Here is a 14,052-nt window from a genome sequence, read left to right on the forward strand (position 1 = left end):
ATTTCAAGAACCGATGTCAAAGACCTTTAGTTGTGTGCTGTGTGCAGGAGATCGTGTCGAGTCATGAATAAATGAAGTGACAGAGGAGAGAACAGAGCGAGGAGAGAAGCATGGTGGGGGGGGGGGAGGGGGGGGGGGGGGGGGGGGGGGGGGAATAAAACGAGTCTGATATTATCCGTTTGGAGAAAGAAAAAAACATATTTCACAAAAGCGATGTCAACAACCAACATCTGCAGGAGAGAGCTGTGTTTTGCAGATTGGAGCTTTAGGTGTACAAAGAGAAAAATAGAGAACTGAGGGAGGATTTATGACCAAAGTATTCATTTTAGGCTTTCCATGCATTCATTTTTGATTATCAGATTTTTTTGGCTTTGTATATAAGGTCCCCGAATATGGAAAAATGGACACCAGGTTATTTTTTTTTTCAGCTAAGATAGAATCACTGATTATAAAAACTAAAATATTCTCCTTTCTCCTTAAGATCATGATTATACTACTGGATCTCAATAAATTAGATTATCATGAAAAAGTTTTTCTCTTTTGCAATTTAATTTTACTTTCATATATTCTTAAAGAATATTTCCTAAGATCAATCAAAAAAGGGTATAATACAGGAATCTTCAACTCATGAAAAGTATGTTCACACTTGGTGCTCAGTTAGGTCACCATGAATAACTGTATCAGTGCTGTGTGGCATGGAGGTGATCAGCGTGTGTGTTCTCAAAGTCCAGGTTGCTTTGAAAGTTGCCTTCAGCTCATCTGTGTTTTTTGGTTGGGTGTTTCTCATCTTCCTCTTCACAATACCTCATGAATTCTGTGTGGGCAGTCAGGTGAGCTGGCTGGCCAATCAAGCTCAGTAATAGGATTGGTCAGAAAACCATTTGGTAGTTTTGGGGACTGTGGGAAGATGCTAAATCCTGCTGGAAAAGGAAATCAGCATCTCCATAAAGCATATCAGCAGACAGGTGAATTGACTTTGGACAGAGTGGACCAACCACCACACCAACACCAGCAAATGTCATGGCACCCCAAATCACAGACTGCTGAAACATTCCATCCATCCATCCACCCACCCATCCATCCATCCATCCATCCATCCATCCATCCATCCATCCATCCATTTTCGTCTGCTTATCCGGGGATGGTTCATGGGGGCAGCAGCCTATGCAGATAAGCCCAGGTCCCCAAGGGACCACCCATCCATACGGATGAGCTGGAGGAGGTGGCTGGAGTGGTGGAATTCAAATACCTTGGATTATGTTCCTCTCCACTCTTCCTTCAGATCCTAAGACCTTGATTTCCTAATGAGATTAAAAATTTACTTTCATCTTAAAAGAGGACTTTGGACCACTGAGCAAAAGTCCAGTTCTTTTTCTCCTTAGTCCAGGTAAGACGCTTCTGATGTTGTCTCTGGTTCAGGGGTGGCTTGATATTGGGAATGTGACACTTGTAGTTTCTTTCCTGAGGACATCTGCACATGGTAGCTCTTGATACTCTGACACCAGCCTCATTCTACTCCTTGTGAAGTTCTTGAATCCACTTTTCTTGACAATCCTGTCCAGGCTGCAGTCATCCACACTTTTCCCTTCTAGTCAACTTTCCATTAATATGCTTTGATACAACACTCTGAACAGCCAGCCTTTTCAGCAATGACCTTTGATGGCTTGGGAGTTTGTAATGACGATCAATTACTTTAATCAGCTGCTTAAACCCGACACTTTCAACTGTGCTTACTGGCATCATGTCTTTTACAATAAAGCAGGCTGTTGCATTTGTGATATCACTGTGTCTTTTCATTTTTCTTCTTTTTTTTTTTTTTCATAAGGGATGGTGCTGGAGAAACTGTCTTGGATTGTAGTGTTACATTGTGCATGCTCTAAAGGATGGCACTGCTTCAGATGGTAAAAATGATTTGTGGTGTTACCTGCCTTTGTGGAAACATACTTTGACACAATTTGCAGCGCATGATATTCTGCTTCTTTGTTGGCCTTTAAATAGCCAGAATATCTCGACACTACAGAATTCCTCAGACCCTTCTTTTCAACTATGTTCTTATCTTTTGAGCCTTGGGCTGTGTCCATTGACTTGTCTTGTTTGGTAATGCTGTCGCTCAAGTTTTAGTTCACATTTTCTGTTGTCATTTTGTCTTATTTCACTCTCACACCTAACGTACTGTACTGGTGTGTATGGCTGCACCCAAACAGTAGCACATGTGCTGTTTACGGCCACTCATCGTACGCTGTGTGCATCAGCCTAACCTGACGTGGCTCTAACTCCACCACATGATTGGTTCAACTTGGTTCTGTTCTTATTATCATCGGTTTTGTGGAAGGAATGTATTTTATTGACTTTATATTGATAATGGTTCATAGTTCTATTCCCCAGCCCTGGAAACACAGCATTTCACTCAAACATGAAAAGAAATACTCCAATAAATATATTAAAGTTTACCTTTTTGAGTTAAATTGAGTTTGATATTCAATTTTTTCATTCCTAGTATACTTTTTCAAGCCCGCCTTGGGGAGGCATGCATAATTGGTGCACTGTAATGTGATACTGCTATAAAAATGACTTAAATAATTTATGAATACTCATAAATTGCTGCAGATTAATTGTTTGTTCATTTATTTATATTAAGCCTACCTGTAGGTGCACTTGCAGACCCCAGAGGTACTTTCTGATCACATTACAGGTGCTTTAGTGTATTATTCCAATTTTTCATCACTCAAATTGTTCTCAGTTGCTTTGCATCATTGCTTTCTAATTTATTGCAATCAATACATTTTTAAAAAATATATAAATACATAGGCATCCTAGGAGAACCCAGTCAGAGCACCCAATACTGCCTACACAGTAAAAAACCCAAATTTAATATTGTTATTCTAACATTTAATTTTAAGTTGTTTAGGCAAATATTGTACATAATAATTAATTTTTCATTATGTACAAATTGAACAATCTGAATCTGAGCAGCCTTTGTTGTGACAGAGGATCACACTGAGACTGAGGTTTCTGTCTATTTTTGTACTAGAAAACAAAAACAAATCTGATCCAAGAAAATAGCACCAGGGTGGCGTCTGATCACTTGAGTCCTGCAACAGGTGGTTTGGCCCTGATCTCAACATTACAGAGTCTGGGCTCAGACTCCATGATGTTGAGGATCAAACAGAAGACAGTGAGACAGACTAAACTCACAGAAGTTTCTTGGAATAATTCACCTGCCAAGTGTACCGAGGAAAACTGGTGCTGTTGCAAAGACAAATATTGATTTGATTTAGATTTCAAAGAGCTGCATGACTTGGCCAAAGTCTGAGGTTTGACGTACTTCACATTTTTATCTCTGACATGACCAGATCTGCAGTCATACAAGTGAGTCATTGAATAATATAAACAGGCTGTAAGCATGGAAATCCTCAGCTTTCTAGCATCCACCCTGTGTGCCTTGACGGCACCGCACAATACATAAATAATAAAATCTGTTTGTACAACTAAAGCTCCAACCTGCATCATCTCTCCTTTGGATAAACACACCACGTCTGTGCCCAAAGATAAATTTAGAGAATAGGTTCACCTGTCCAGCCAGGCCAGCAGGCTCTTGGCAGCGGTGATGAGGTCGACCACGGAGGTCAGCAGATCATTGGGGAGGCGCCGCGAGCTCCTGCTTTCCGATTGGCTGCTCCGGCGACGGCCGGAAATGAAGTTCTGTAGGTTCTTGGCTGAGGCGCCGAGCTTGTGAGCCAGAGTCCTGACGCTCTCTGTCTCCAGCCCTGAGTTCTAGATGTAAACACAGATATAGACACAAACAGTGAACCTTCATGAATACAAATTATTTGCCAGCTTTTATTAAGGAGTCTGCTGCATATTGGTGACTTATATTGTAAAAAATAAGCTCCATTTTGTTTTTTATTGTTTTTCACGATGGAAGCGACTGAAATGATGGATATGAATGACTCACAATGACTAAAATGGTTGTTGTAATTATTCAAAGAATGCAGTCTGAGTGGGTGATGATGATGATAATGATGACATTTATCTATTTTTCTGTTATTTCTTTTCTTTTTTGGAATAATTATCTGAATGAATCTGTGACCAGGCTGCTGGAAGCCATTTCCATCATCTGCTCTGCCCTTATGTTAAAATCTGCTTATAGCAACTTTTAAGTCAGATTTATTGACTGCAGAGCTCAGAGATGGGGAGCAAACAGCACACACACTACAAAAAAGACAGTTGTTTTTTGATCTGTGTTAATTTATATCTGACAGCATGGATCTACCCTTTAATGGACCTACATGGAAAGTCAGAGAAGGGGAGAGCAGCAGGAAGAACCCGACAGAACAGAGCAGACATTAATGACATCAGATACAGCACGGATGAAGTCAGATACGATGTGAAAAAGAGGAGCTGGAGTGGAGGGTGGGTAGCAAAGTAGCTTGCAGCTGCACAGCAACTATATGAAGGCTAAAGCAGCTTAAATAGCCCCCCATACACCCACCCACCCACACACACACACACACACACACACACACACAGGGTTTGCACTGAGACGACTTTGGTGACTCAGTAGCCTGACTAATGCTAATTGCTCACTGATATTTAAGGAAGTTATTTTTCCTCTTTTTAAGTTGCATTCTTAATCAGATGATTGTCATCAAAACAGAAGTATCACACTGCCCAATTCATGGATATATTTTTATGTATAAACCTATTCAGAGTTCCTAATATCTTTGCAGACTGGTTTCACTGAGATCATCTTCCTTCATAATATCATATCTGAAGGACACTGTGAATTATGGTAAAATTTTTTTTTTTTACAAATGTACTAGTTTTGGCTTATATTAGCTGTCTTCATTTTGATGACTTATTTGTAAATTCATTTTTAATTTTCCTACATCACCTTGTTTTGAGTGTTGCTTCCTTTGTACACTTGATGCTGATGTTCTACCCACATATTCCTTGAAAAGAAGGTTGTTAACCTTGAACAAATTTTTGTAATAAACAATATTTCACACTTTTCAGCCCACAAAAATGATTCATGGCATTAATTTAAAACTGGCTGAAAAAGAGGCTGTTTGTTCTTACTTTGAGATCGGGACAATTAGGAAACACAAGGGTTTACTGGAGGACACTGACAATTTACGTGCAGTGGCATATGTTAAAGCTGCAGCTTTAAATACTGCTAATGAGAATTCAGCACTTAAGTGAAGCACAAAACAAAGTGCAGAAGCTCACCAGGGCACAGAGTAAGTCGACAGCCTCCAGAATGAGCTCCTGGTGTCCAATGCGAGAGACTCCCAGCTCCTCGAGTTCGGCGTGGCTAATCCTCAGCAGCCGCTCCCCACAAACACCTCCGCGCTCAAACACACACACATACTGCTGCAAGCAGTCGTCCAGACCTGCAATAGACACACATTATCAAGGTTACTCACAACAGACACACGCATATTTGTTCCAGAGTAAGATCACAGCCATGAAGTTTTAAAAAGAAACAAAAGCTGATTTTTTTTTACTAAAAGACTAAGAACAAAACCTGCAGTGGCAACATTTCCCTTCAGCCCCTGCAATCCAGTCAGTCTAAAAAGTAAAAAATTATACTTCCTAACTGAATGAATAGTATGACATTACATGTAAAATTTAATGCACATGTTTTTAACTCTGGCTCATTTACCCATCTGGAGAGTTTTGGTTCGCGCTTCATAATTTTAGAGATACTGGCTATTGAGATGTCTGCCTAATGGAGTTAGAAAGCACTTGCATTGTCAAAGCTTCAAAGAAAAAATTAATAAATAAGAAGATGATATTTGAGAACCCAGCAGTGATGTGTTTTACCAGAAATTATGCCCCTTTTATAAAAAAGTAGAAAAAATCCATAAACGTTGATGTGACTAGTTTCATGTAGAACCTATTATCTTTCTAGCAAACTACACCCACCAGAACAAAATGTGCATCTCCCAGTGCTTGTGTCGTGACAGGATGGCCTCCCCTCTCAGTGGGGCTGTAATGTGAGCTAGCTGCACATTCCTTTCGGTTAGCAGATGCAGACATTAGAAAGAAAAATAATTCCCCCATGAAAATGCTTATAATTAGGTCAATGTTTTGTTATTTTGTTTGTTTTTAAATGACTTTCATTTTTTTTTAAATGGAGGTATTGTTACCTTAATTTTAAAAAATACTATTTTGCACTTTTACCATCACAAGGTAAGAATCAGCTGGTGTCATTACACCAACAAGTGGTGCCAGGCACAACAAACCCCACCCCCAGCAGACATTTTAACGCATGTTGTCCATCTCACAAACGTGTCGCTCTCCAAACACTGAATCACAGATATAACACATAGGTCCTATTGTCCATAATTTTCCTTTAACAAACAGACCGAACACAATAACCCCCCCCCCCCCAGGGGGCAGGGTAAAAAGGTGGCAGACACAGTATGTAAATGGCATTACGATTCGGGGCAGAGGTATATATTTACTTATATCTCTTAAACCACCTTTTTAGTCAGTGGATGACAAAATAAAATTTAATAAACTTTAGTTACCATAACAAGATTGTTATTGTTTTTATTTCATAAGGAAAATCTCATCTCCTATTTTAGTACTCTGCATTCTTTACAATAACATTTAAAACATGGATCCTACTGTAATACACTAGGTCTCTGTTTCTGTGTTTGTCCTACACAATCTGAAGTCTTAGGTGTCATGTCAGGCTGTGTGGCTGGAGGGGTTAGACCCAAAACGCAGGACTCAGGCAGAGGGTGAACTTAAAGTAGTTTATTTGAATGATGAAACTAAAGACAAAAACAAACCTACACTGGGACTGGACAGGCGTTAGACCTAAACAGCAGAGGAACAGGGAGACACACAGAAACAGATGCAGCGACAACAACGTGACAAAGACCAGACAAAAACTGAGGGTTTAGATACACAGCAGGTAATTAGGGCAAGAGGAAACAGCAGGGCACAACAGGTGAAGCAAATTAAACTAATAACAGGGGAAGCAAAACTAAACACAAAGTACAGGGAACACAAGACTGTCAAAATAATACAGGAAGTGGCTAAACAAAGAACACGCAGACTTGACACGGGGAACTGGCACACGGACACTGGACAGAGACACAGACCTGACACAGGGAAACACAAGGGACTAGAATAAACTGAGGAATACAAAAGGAAACTAATAAACATAATCAGAGAAATAACTGAAACAAAACCAAGAAAACACAAAACACTGGGCCACCGGCTCAGAAGAAGAAGAAGAAGAAACAGCCTTTATTGTCCCACAGAGGGGAAATTTGGGTGTAACAGCAGCCGCAGTTATTATAAATATAAATAAAGATATAATAATTCACACTATTAAGAAAAGAATATATATAAAATCAACAAACAATATTAACCTTAATACTACTAATAATAACACTATATACAATGTACATGAACATGACATTGTACATGAACATGTACATGAACATGACAATGTACATGAACATGACACTCAGGACATGACATTAGGTCCCTGAAGGTTCTTATCCACATCACATATTATGATGTCATCACGTTGCCTAGTAACCACCTACAAATGCCGAAAATGACCCATTTGTACTGTTTGTGCACCTTATGAAAGCATCCTGTCATTTTAATTTCATGTCAGTAACATCCCATTTGTATTAACAAACCCTGAATTATCCACAGGAACCGGCTAAAATGATTCATTTGTAGCATTTATGCACTTATATACATATTAGAAAAGCATTGTATAATTTTTACTTCACAACAGTAACATCTAATTTATGTCCCCAATGTCTGAATGATGCATTATATATTATAATATCATCTTGTAGCTTAGCAACCACTAAAATCATAATGTAGCATGGGCATGTGCTAGTTTGTTAAATAATAAAAAAAGTCACTCTTCTTTTATACCTGGTAAAGACAAATACACACATACAGTATATATATAATTTCAGAAATTGTTATTAACTCTTTTAATATACTTTTCTGGGTATATGCTCTGGGCTTTTATTGTGAAAGGAAGGGCATATACACACACACACACACACACACACACACACACACACACACATATATATATATACATAGTTATAGGCTATATTTATGGGAATTAGAGGAGTACATAGTAGGTAGTTTGAAATTATGGGCCTAGACTCAGAAGGGAACTCAACCCTCATCCCAGTGCTACCATCACTCTTCATAACCCGTCGACAGCTCAGACACTCTTCAACACGTTTATTCCCCGATCAATAACCACACACATCCCTACTTAAAATTATAGGTTTTGGGCTGCACTCCAGAAGCCCTAACCGGCTTTCTTTGCCACACTATCACCGGTGGTTTCCTTCTTCAAAGCCTGTCAGGGAGCACAGATTTCTTTTAGTCTGCACAAGAAAATGCAATGCCAGTTTTTCTGCTGCTGTTTGTCCCATTTTGTTTGATGTAACACAACAGCTGCTGTGTCATGTTTTTGAGACGTTTTAGCTTGTTCGCAGTTTTGTACATTTTGGCTCTTTTAAGGTAAAGAAACAGAGCTTGGTTTAAGAGAGACGGGAGAACCATGGAAGGTATTTTAGGACTAGGTTTGTATATGTGTTAGTTTCAGAGCCGATTTACTGTGCAATGAAACTGTTTCTTTGCCTCTCCACCTCAGTGCGAACAGGTTATATGGAAGTGATTTTCTACCTTGAAATCTCCCAGATTCAGTGAGGCTTTTTTTCACAACTGAAAGGCCTATTTTACATCTTTCTGACTGATTTCAAGTAGAGTGGTGCAGTTTTTAGCTTCTGGGATTGAACCTCCTGCCTACACAGGTTTCCTCTGGGTTTCCGCCCACAGTTCAAAGACGTGCTTGTTAAGTTAATTGATGGCTCTAACTTGGCAGTAGGTGTGAATGTGAGAACTGTGATTGACTGACTGCCCTGTGATCGACTGGAAAAAGGGAATATCACATTTTTCACCCTCTTTCACCTGGAATGAGGTCCAGAGGTCCTCTGTAACCCTCAGTTGCATGAAGGATTTCTTCAGCCCATTAATCTAGGCTTGGAACCATCAGGGGTTGTATGCTGGAGTGTGAACCAGGCACCTTTCACCTGTGAGGTGAACATTAGCACGGGGGGTCACAAGCTAGTATACTCCCACTGCTGCTCCCAAGCCCGGAAAAATGGGAGGGTTGCATCAGGAAGGGTGTCTGGTGTAAAAAAATCTGTGCCAACCCCAAAATGTTATTGTTAACCTCACAGGAATGTTGTAATTATGCGAACAAGAAAATTCAAATTTGCTAGCAGTCTTGTAAAGTCAACAGCAGTCACAAGCTGAGAAAACTCAAAAATCTATGAATCATGATGTCTTGATATTTTGAGCTTTCTCAACAGTGAAGAAATTGCAGGTTGCCTGTGTGTTTCCTTCCTTTCATGCAGCCTTTTCTCAGTGTTCATGCATGTTCAAGGTGCATTTGTAGTTATGAAAAGTGACAGGAGGCTGTTAGATGATCTAACAAGTATTTTATTTAAAGCACAGTGAAGCCTTTAATCAAAACGTTATGCCTTACATAACTTTAAACATCTGTAATAGTTTTCTTCCAAGATTGAAATTAAACTGAAACCAGTGAATGTCTGGGACTAGACCTGTGCTGTATATTTACTTTGATAACCAGTTAAAAGAGGCCTATTATGCTTGTTATTTTCAGTCATAAACCGTTACATTGGAATATGCTCATCCTAAACATAGAAAAGTTTCTAATACTGATGTCATGACTTTATGTGTAATGAATCCATGCAAAGGAGAAGTTTAAGCTGAAGATGCTCTCAGAGTTTTTTTTTTCTAATATCGGCTGTCAGTGATGTCAGTGAGAATGGATATCTTTAATATGGTCATGTTAGTGTCAATGTCCATTATATTATATTATATCACATTTAAAAGCAAAAAGGCTGACCAAAGTGCTTTACAAGTTAGTTTGAAACAAACAAGATAAAACCATAGATCAATAAATACAATAAAATAAAACACGAAAACAAACAAACACAATATAATTGACTAAAAACAGGTTAAAACAAAAAGACACACAAGCATGAAAAAACTTAAGGGACTCAAACTAAGCGTGAACTAAAAGCCGAGGTAAAAAAAGTGAATTTTATACAGGATTTAAAAGACTGTATAGACTGCGGTATGACTCTCAAGTGGCATGTTATTCCAGAGTGTAGAGGCTGAGACTGCGAAAGCCGGATCCCCTCTATGCTTCAATCACATCTGGCTACAGGATCTAAGTGCTCTTTTGAGGTTATATAAGTTGAGCAGCTTGATTAAATAGCTGAGTGCCATACTAGTTTAAACATTAAAAGTAAGTAAAAATAATTCTTTTCAGTTCAATTCAATTTTATTTCTATAGCACCACATCAGAGCAACCAGTCACCTCAAGGCACTTAATCTTAAAATCAATGCACAAAACAGACATGGAGCCAGTGTAAACCTGCTAAAACAGGAGTGATGTGATCAAGTCTTCTAATATCTGCTAAAAGAAGTGCAGAAGCATTTTGAAGAAACTGCGAGTGATGGAGAGATGAGTGTTCAAGACCAAAGTACAGTGAATTGCAGTAGTCTAATCAAGAGGCAATAATATGTTTTTTGAGGTCTTTTAAAGGAAGATCGGGTTTTGCTTTGGCAATTTAATGTAACTGATGAAAACTGGTCTTAACAACACTTCTCTAACTTAAAAGAATTATCTAAAAACTCTTGAAGATTTCTAAAAGTGGTGAAACAATAAGAAGCGAGAGGGCCAACGGTATCAGTTAACTCATGCAGAGGGGTATTATTTCCAAATACAATAACTGCAAGATGGACCTGGCTGCAGTCAAGAGGGCGCCGCCATACCTCAACTCCGTATTGGAACTCCATAGTGGAAATTGGTCTTCTCTGTGAGCGTATCAGCAGGAGTTACCGGAGTACGTTGTAGCAGCCGAGTCAAATTGGAAAGAACGCGCACTTATTTGAATTCATTCACAAATTATCACGTTATGTTCTCTAGCATGTCAGCTGATGTTATCTGACCAAAGAGTTTGTTGTGTAAAGTGTGTTAGCCTATTAGCCTTGCTGAGTAGACATGTTCTGATTAGCGCGAGACGTAGCAAGGCGCACACTTTCTCCCCTTTTACAAGTATAAATGTATATTTGTTGAAAAAGTTTTACTTATGGGTTAACCTTAATGTAAAATGGATTTTGTATTTTGAGTTGATGTTAAGTTATGAGTCCTCTGAGTAGTGAGTACTATGAGTACTGTAATTTGGTGTTAAACAAATGTTGGTAAAATAGACCATGATAAATGTATTTCATACCGAATGCAAATTGAATCAGAAGGAATATGTGAAAATGTGTTTTATACACAGATATATTTTAGTATAGATTTTGGTTTTGATATGAGAATTTAAGTTTATTGTAACATAAAAGGATATTGAACATACTATAAAGATGATTCTGTAAGGGAAAATGCACCTGCTCAAAGAAATGTTTCATAAATATAAGTGCAGAGAACTCGAGAGCTACACCCGCTGTTGCCCTGTGCCATCTTTATTTGCCTGTATTTCAGAAGATTTATCTGCTAATATGATGCCGCTCCTGCAGTACCTGTTAGATTTTCAGTTTTCAGTACATAAGAAATGTGGATACATAAAGACCTGCAGTGCTGCGCTTTTCCATGGGACCTTATTTCAGAAAAATATGACCGATGGTCAGTAGTGGGAGATGAATATATATTATTCCCTAATATTCTGCCCTGAATCACATACATGTTGTTTATGTTTGTATCACAAACCCATCTTCCCTAACAAGTGATCGGTAAAGTTTTCAAGATATCAATGTTCATTAATTTCTTTTTTACAGATGCACCAATGTATTATTTTTAAAGAAGGCATCCTCTGAGTATGGATGTCCATTACGTTTATAATGGCTTTGTTATACCCTCAGCCTCCTGTTGCCACTTGATGGACTTTTATATTAATATATCATATTCATGTTACTTCATGTCTTTCTCTGAGTGTATGTGTCCTCTTGGATAATTTCAGTTATTTTTTTCATTAAGGGTAAGAAAATTCTGTGTTAACCAGTCTTTGACATTTGGGAAAAGTTAGAAAGGGGCTGCAGTGGGACAGAGGCATCCAAATGAATAGGGAAATAAATCTGGATGTCATCAGCATAACAATGAAAGGGAATATTATGCTTCCTGAAAATTGCTTCTAACGGCAAAAAGAGTAGGACCTAAGATGAACCGTTGAGGTATACCACAATAAATAGGAGCTGAGGAAAAGGAGTATTCCTCCATGGCTACAGAAAAAGACATTTCTTACAAATATGATTTAAATCACAACAAAACCGTGCCTTTAAGACCAACAACATGTGCAAGTCTCGACAAAAGAATGTTGTGATCAACTGTGTCAAACACAGCAGTTAAATCTAAAAGGAGGAGGCCTGGGCCTCCCAGTGGGGTGCACTACAAAGCAAGTTCAACAGAGTCTGGCTTTCTTTGCAGTAGCTGGCTTGACAAAACCTAAAGCCCAAGTCAGAGACAACAAGTTTCACAGTGGTGGTTATCAACTTTCTCTCTTAAACCAGGCTGCTTCAGGCTCATATAAAAGGGGCGTTTGATGTGTCACTCTAATTCTGAACAAAATTGATTGACCGAGTGCCTCCTACTGTAATCAGAGACACGAGTGATAAAAATGTGGAGAATGGAGAAAAGGGAAGCTTCAGTGTTCTATGTCAGGAAGTAATGAGGGCGGCATATATATATATATATATATATATATATATATATTAATATATATATATATATATATATATTAAAATATATATATATATATATATATATATAGAGAGAGAGAGAGAGAGAGAGAGAGAGAGAGAGCAGGGATACAGAAAATCATTATTTTGCTACTTTGTGCTGCTGTGACAGCTGCACATTAGAGCTCTGAAACCTTAAACTTGATACATTGAAACATTACAGGCTGCTTAGGTCTGACATTGTCCTACAAATAGACTGATTTTTCTTATCCCTGCTCTTTAACTGCAGCAGTGTAAAAACATTTTTTTTAAGAAGACCTAGCAGCAGATTCATTCATTCAGCAAAGAAGCTATATCGCCTTTATAAAGCATACTGTAAATGAAAGAATCAGTGATGTGGCAAATATGGCACTTTAAACCGACTTTAAACCAAAACTCTGAACATAATGTGCCCTCGACCAGGTTATGTGTTCGAGATCTAACTAGGTAAGAGCTGCTGCAGATAAAAGCATCAGAAATCAGCTAACCATGATGATCCCACCATCATGCTGCTGGAGACTTTAATACAGATAGCAGAATCTTTGTTCACTTTCAGTTACATGAATCATTTCAAATGATTACTTTGAAGTGGTTCATGTAAACACCACACTTTTTCAAAAGCTGCAAGGAATGTGTAGCTTTTTGTCCCAACTTCTCATTTCCCTGGATATTTGGTTGGGGAGGCACTGTGATTCTTATAGGGTTAATATTATATTCTGGAAAGGATCCACATTTGCTTTCTAAGCCTGCATGCAATAAAAAGCACAACTGTGTACAAAACAACAGCAGATAAAGAGGCACAACAATACCCAAAGTTTTACTACAATCTTAGAAATAAAGTTTTATCATGTCAGCACTATTTATGGGTTCGTGTCCAGCTCAGAGTCTCTTAAGCACCTTAAACAAACCTTGTACCTGAAACAAAAGTCAAGATACTGGAACAAAAGAAGTAATGGACGGGCAATCAGGCAGCAATCCAGGTAAGACTTTACTCTCTGTTGGATTGTGTAACGTCTGTGTTGTACGTGTGGGTCGGTCTCTCTAGATCTGCTAGTTCGTGAGCGTGTTAGTGGGTGGGTGCGTGCTTTGTTTGAGTGCATGTGTGTGTGTTTGTCTGGCCAGAGTGTGTTTGCTGAGTCAAAGGAAAGCAGATCAAGACAGAGCAGCTCAGCTGCAGCCCCTGGCTCCCAAAACAATGAATGTATCCAGCTTCTAACCTCTTAACAAACAGCCAGC

General features: G+C 38.7%; 1 protein-coding gene across 1 annotated transcript in view; it reads right to left on the bottom strand.

The window, feature by feature from the left end:
• cnksr2a (connector enhancer of kinase suppressor of Ras 2a) overlaps positions 1-14,052 on the bottom strand; it is a 74,030-nt gene that overhangs the window by 46,373 nt on the left and 13,605 nt on the right. The window contains exons 2-3 of the mRNA XM_030756606.1: positions 5,230-5,393; positions 3,572-3,774 (exon numbers count right to left, since the gene is read on the bottom strand). Of these exons, the coding sequence (XP_030612466.1) occupies positions 3,572-3,774; positions 5,230-5,393 (367 nt within the window). The remainder of the gene's footprint in view (positions 1-3,571; positions 3,775-5,229; positions 5,394-14,052) is intronic.

This window comes from Archocentrus centrarchus, chromosome 20 (assembly GCF_007364275.1).
Source record: "Archocentrus centrarchus isolate MPI-CPG fArcCen1 chromosome 20, fArcCen1, whole genome shotgun sequence".
Classification (NCBI taxonomy): Eukaryota; Metazoa; Chordata; class Actinopteri; order Cichliformes; family Cichlidae; genus Archocentrus; species Archocentrus centrarchus.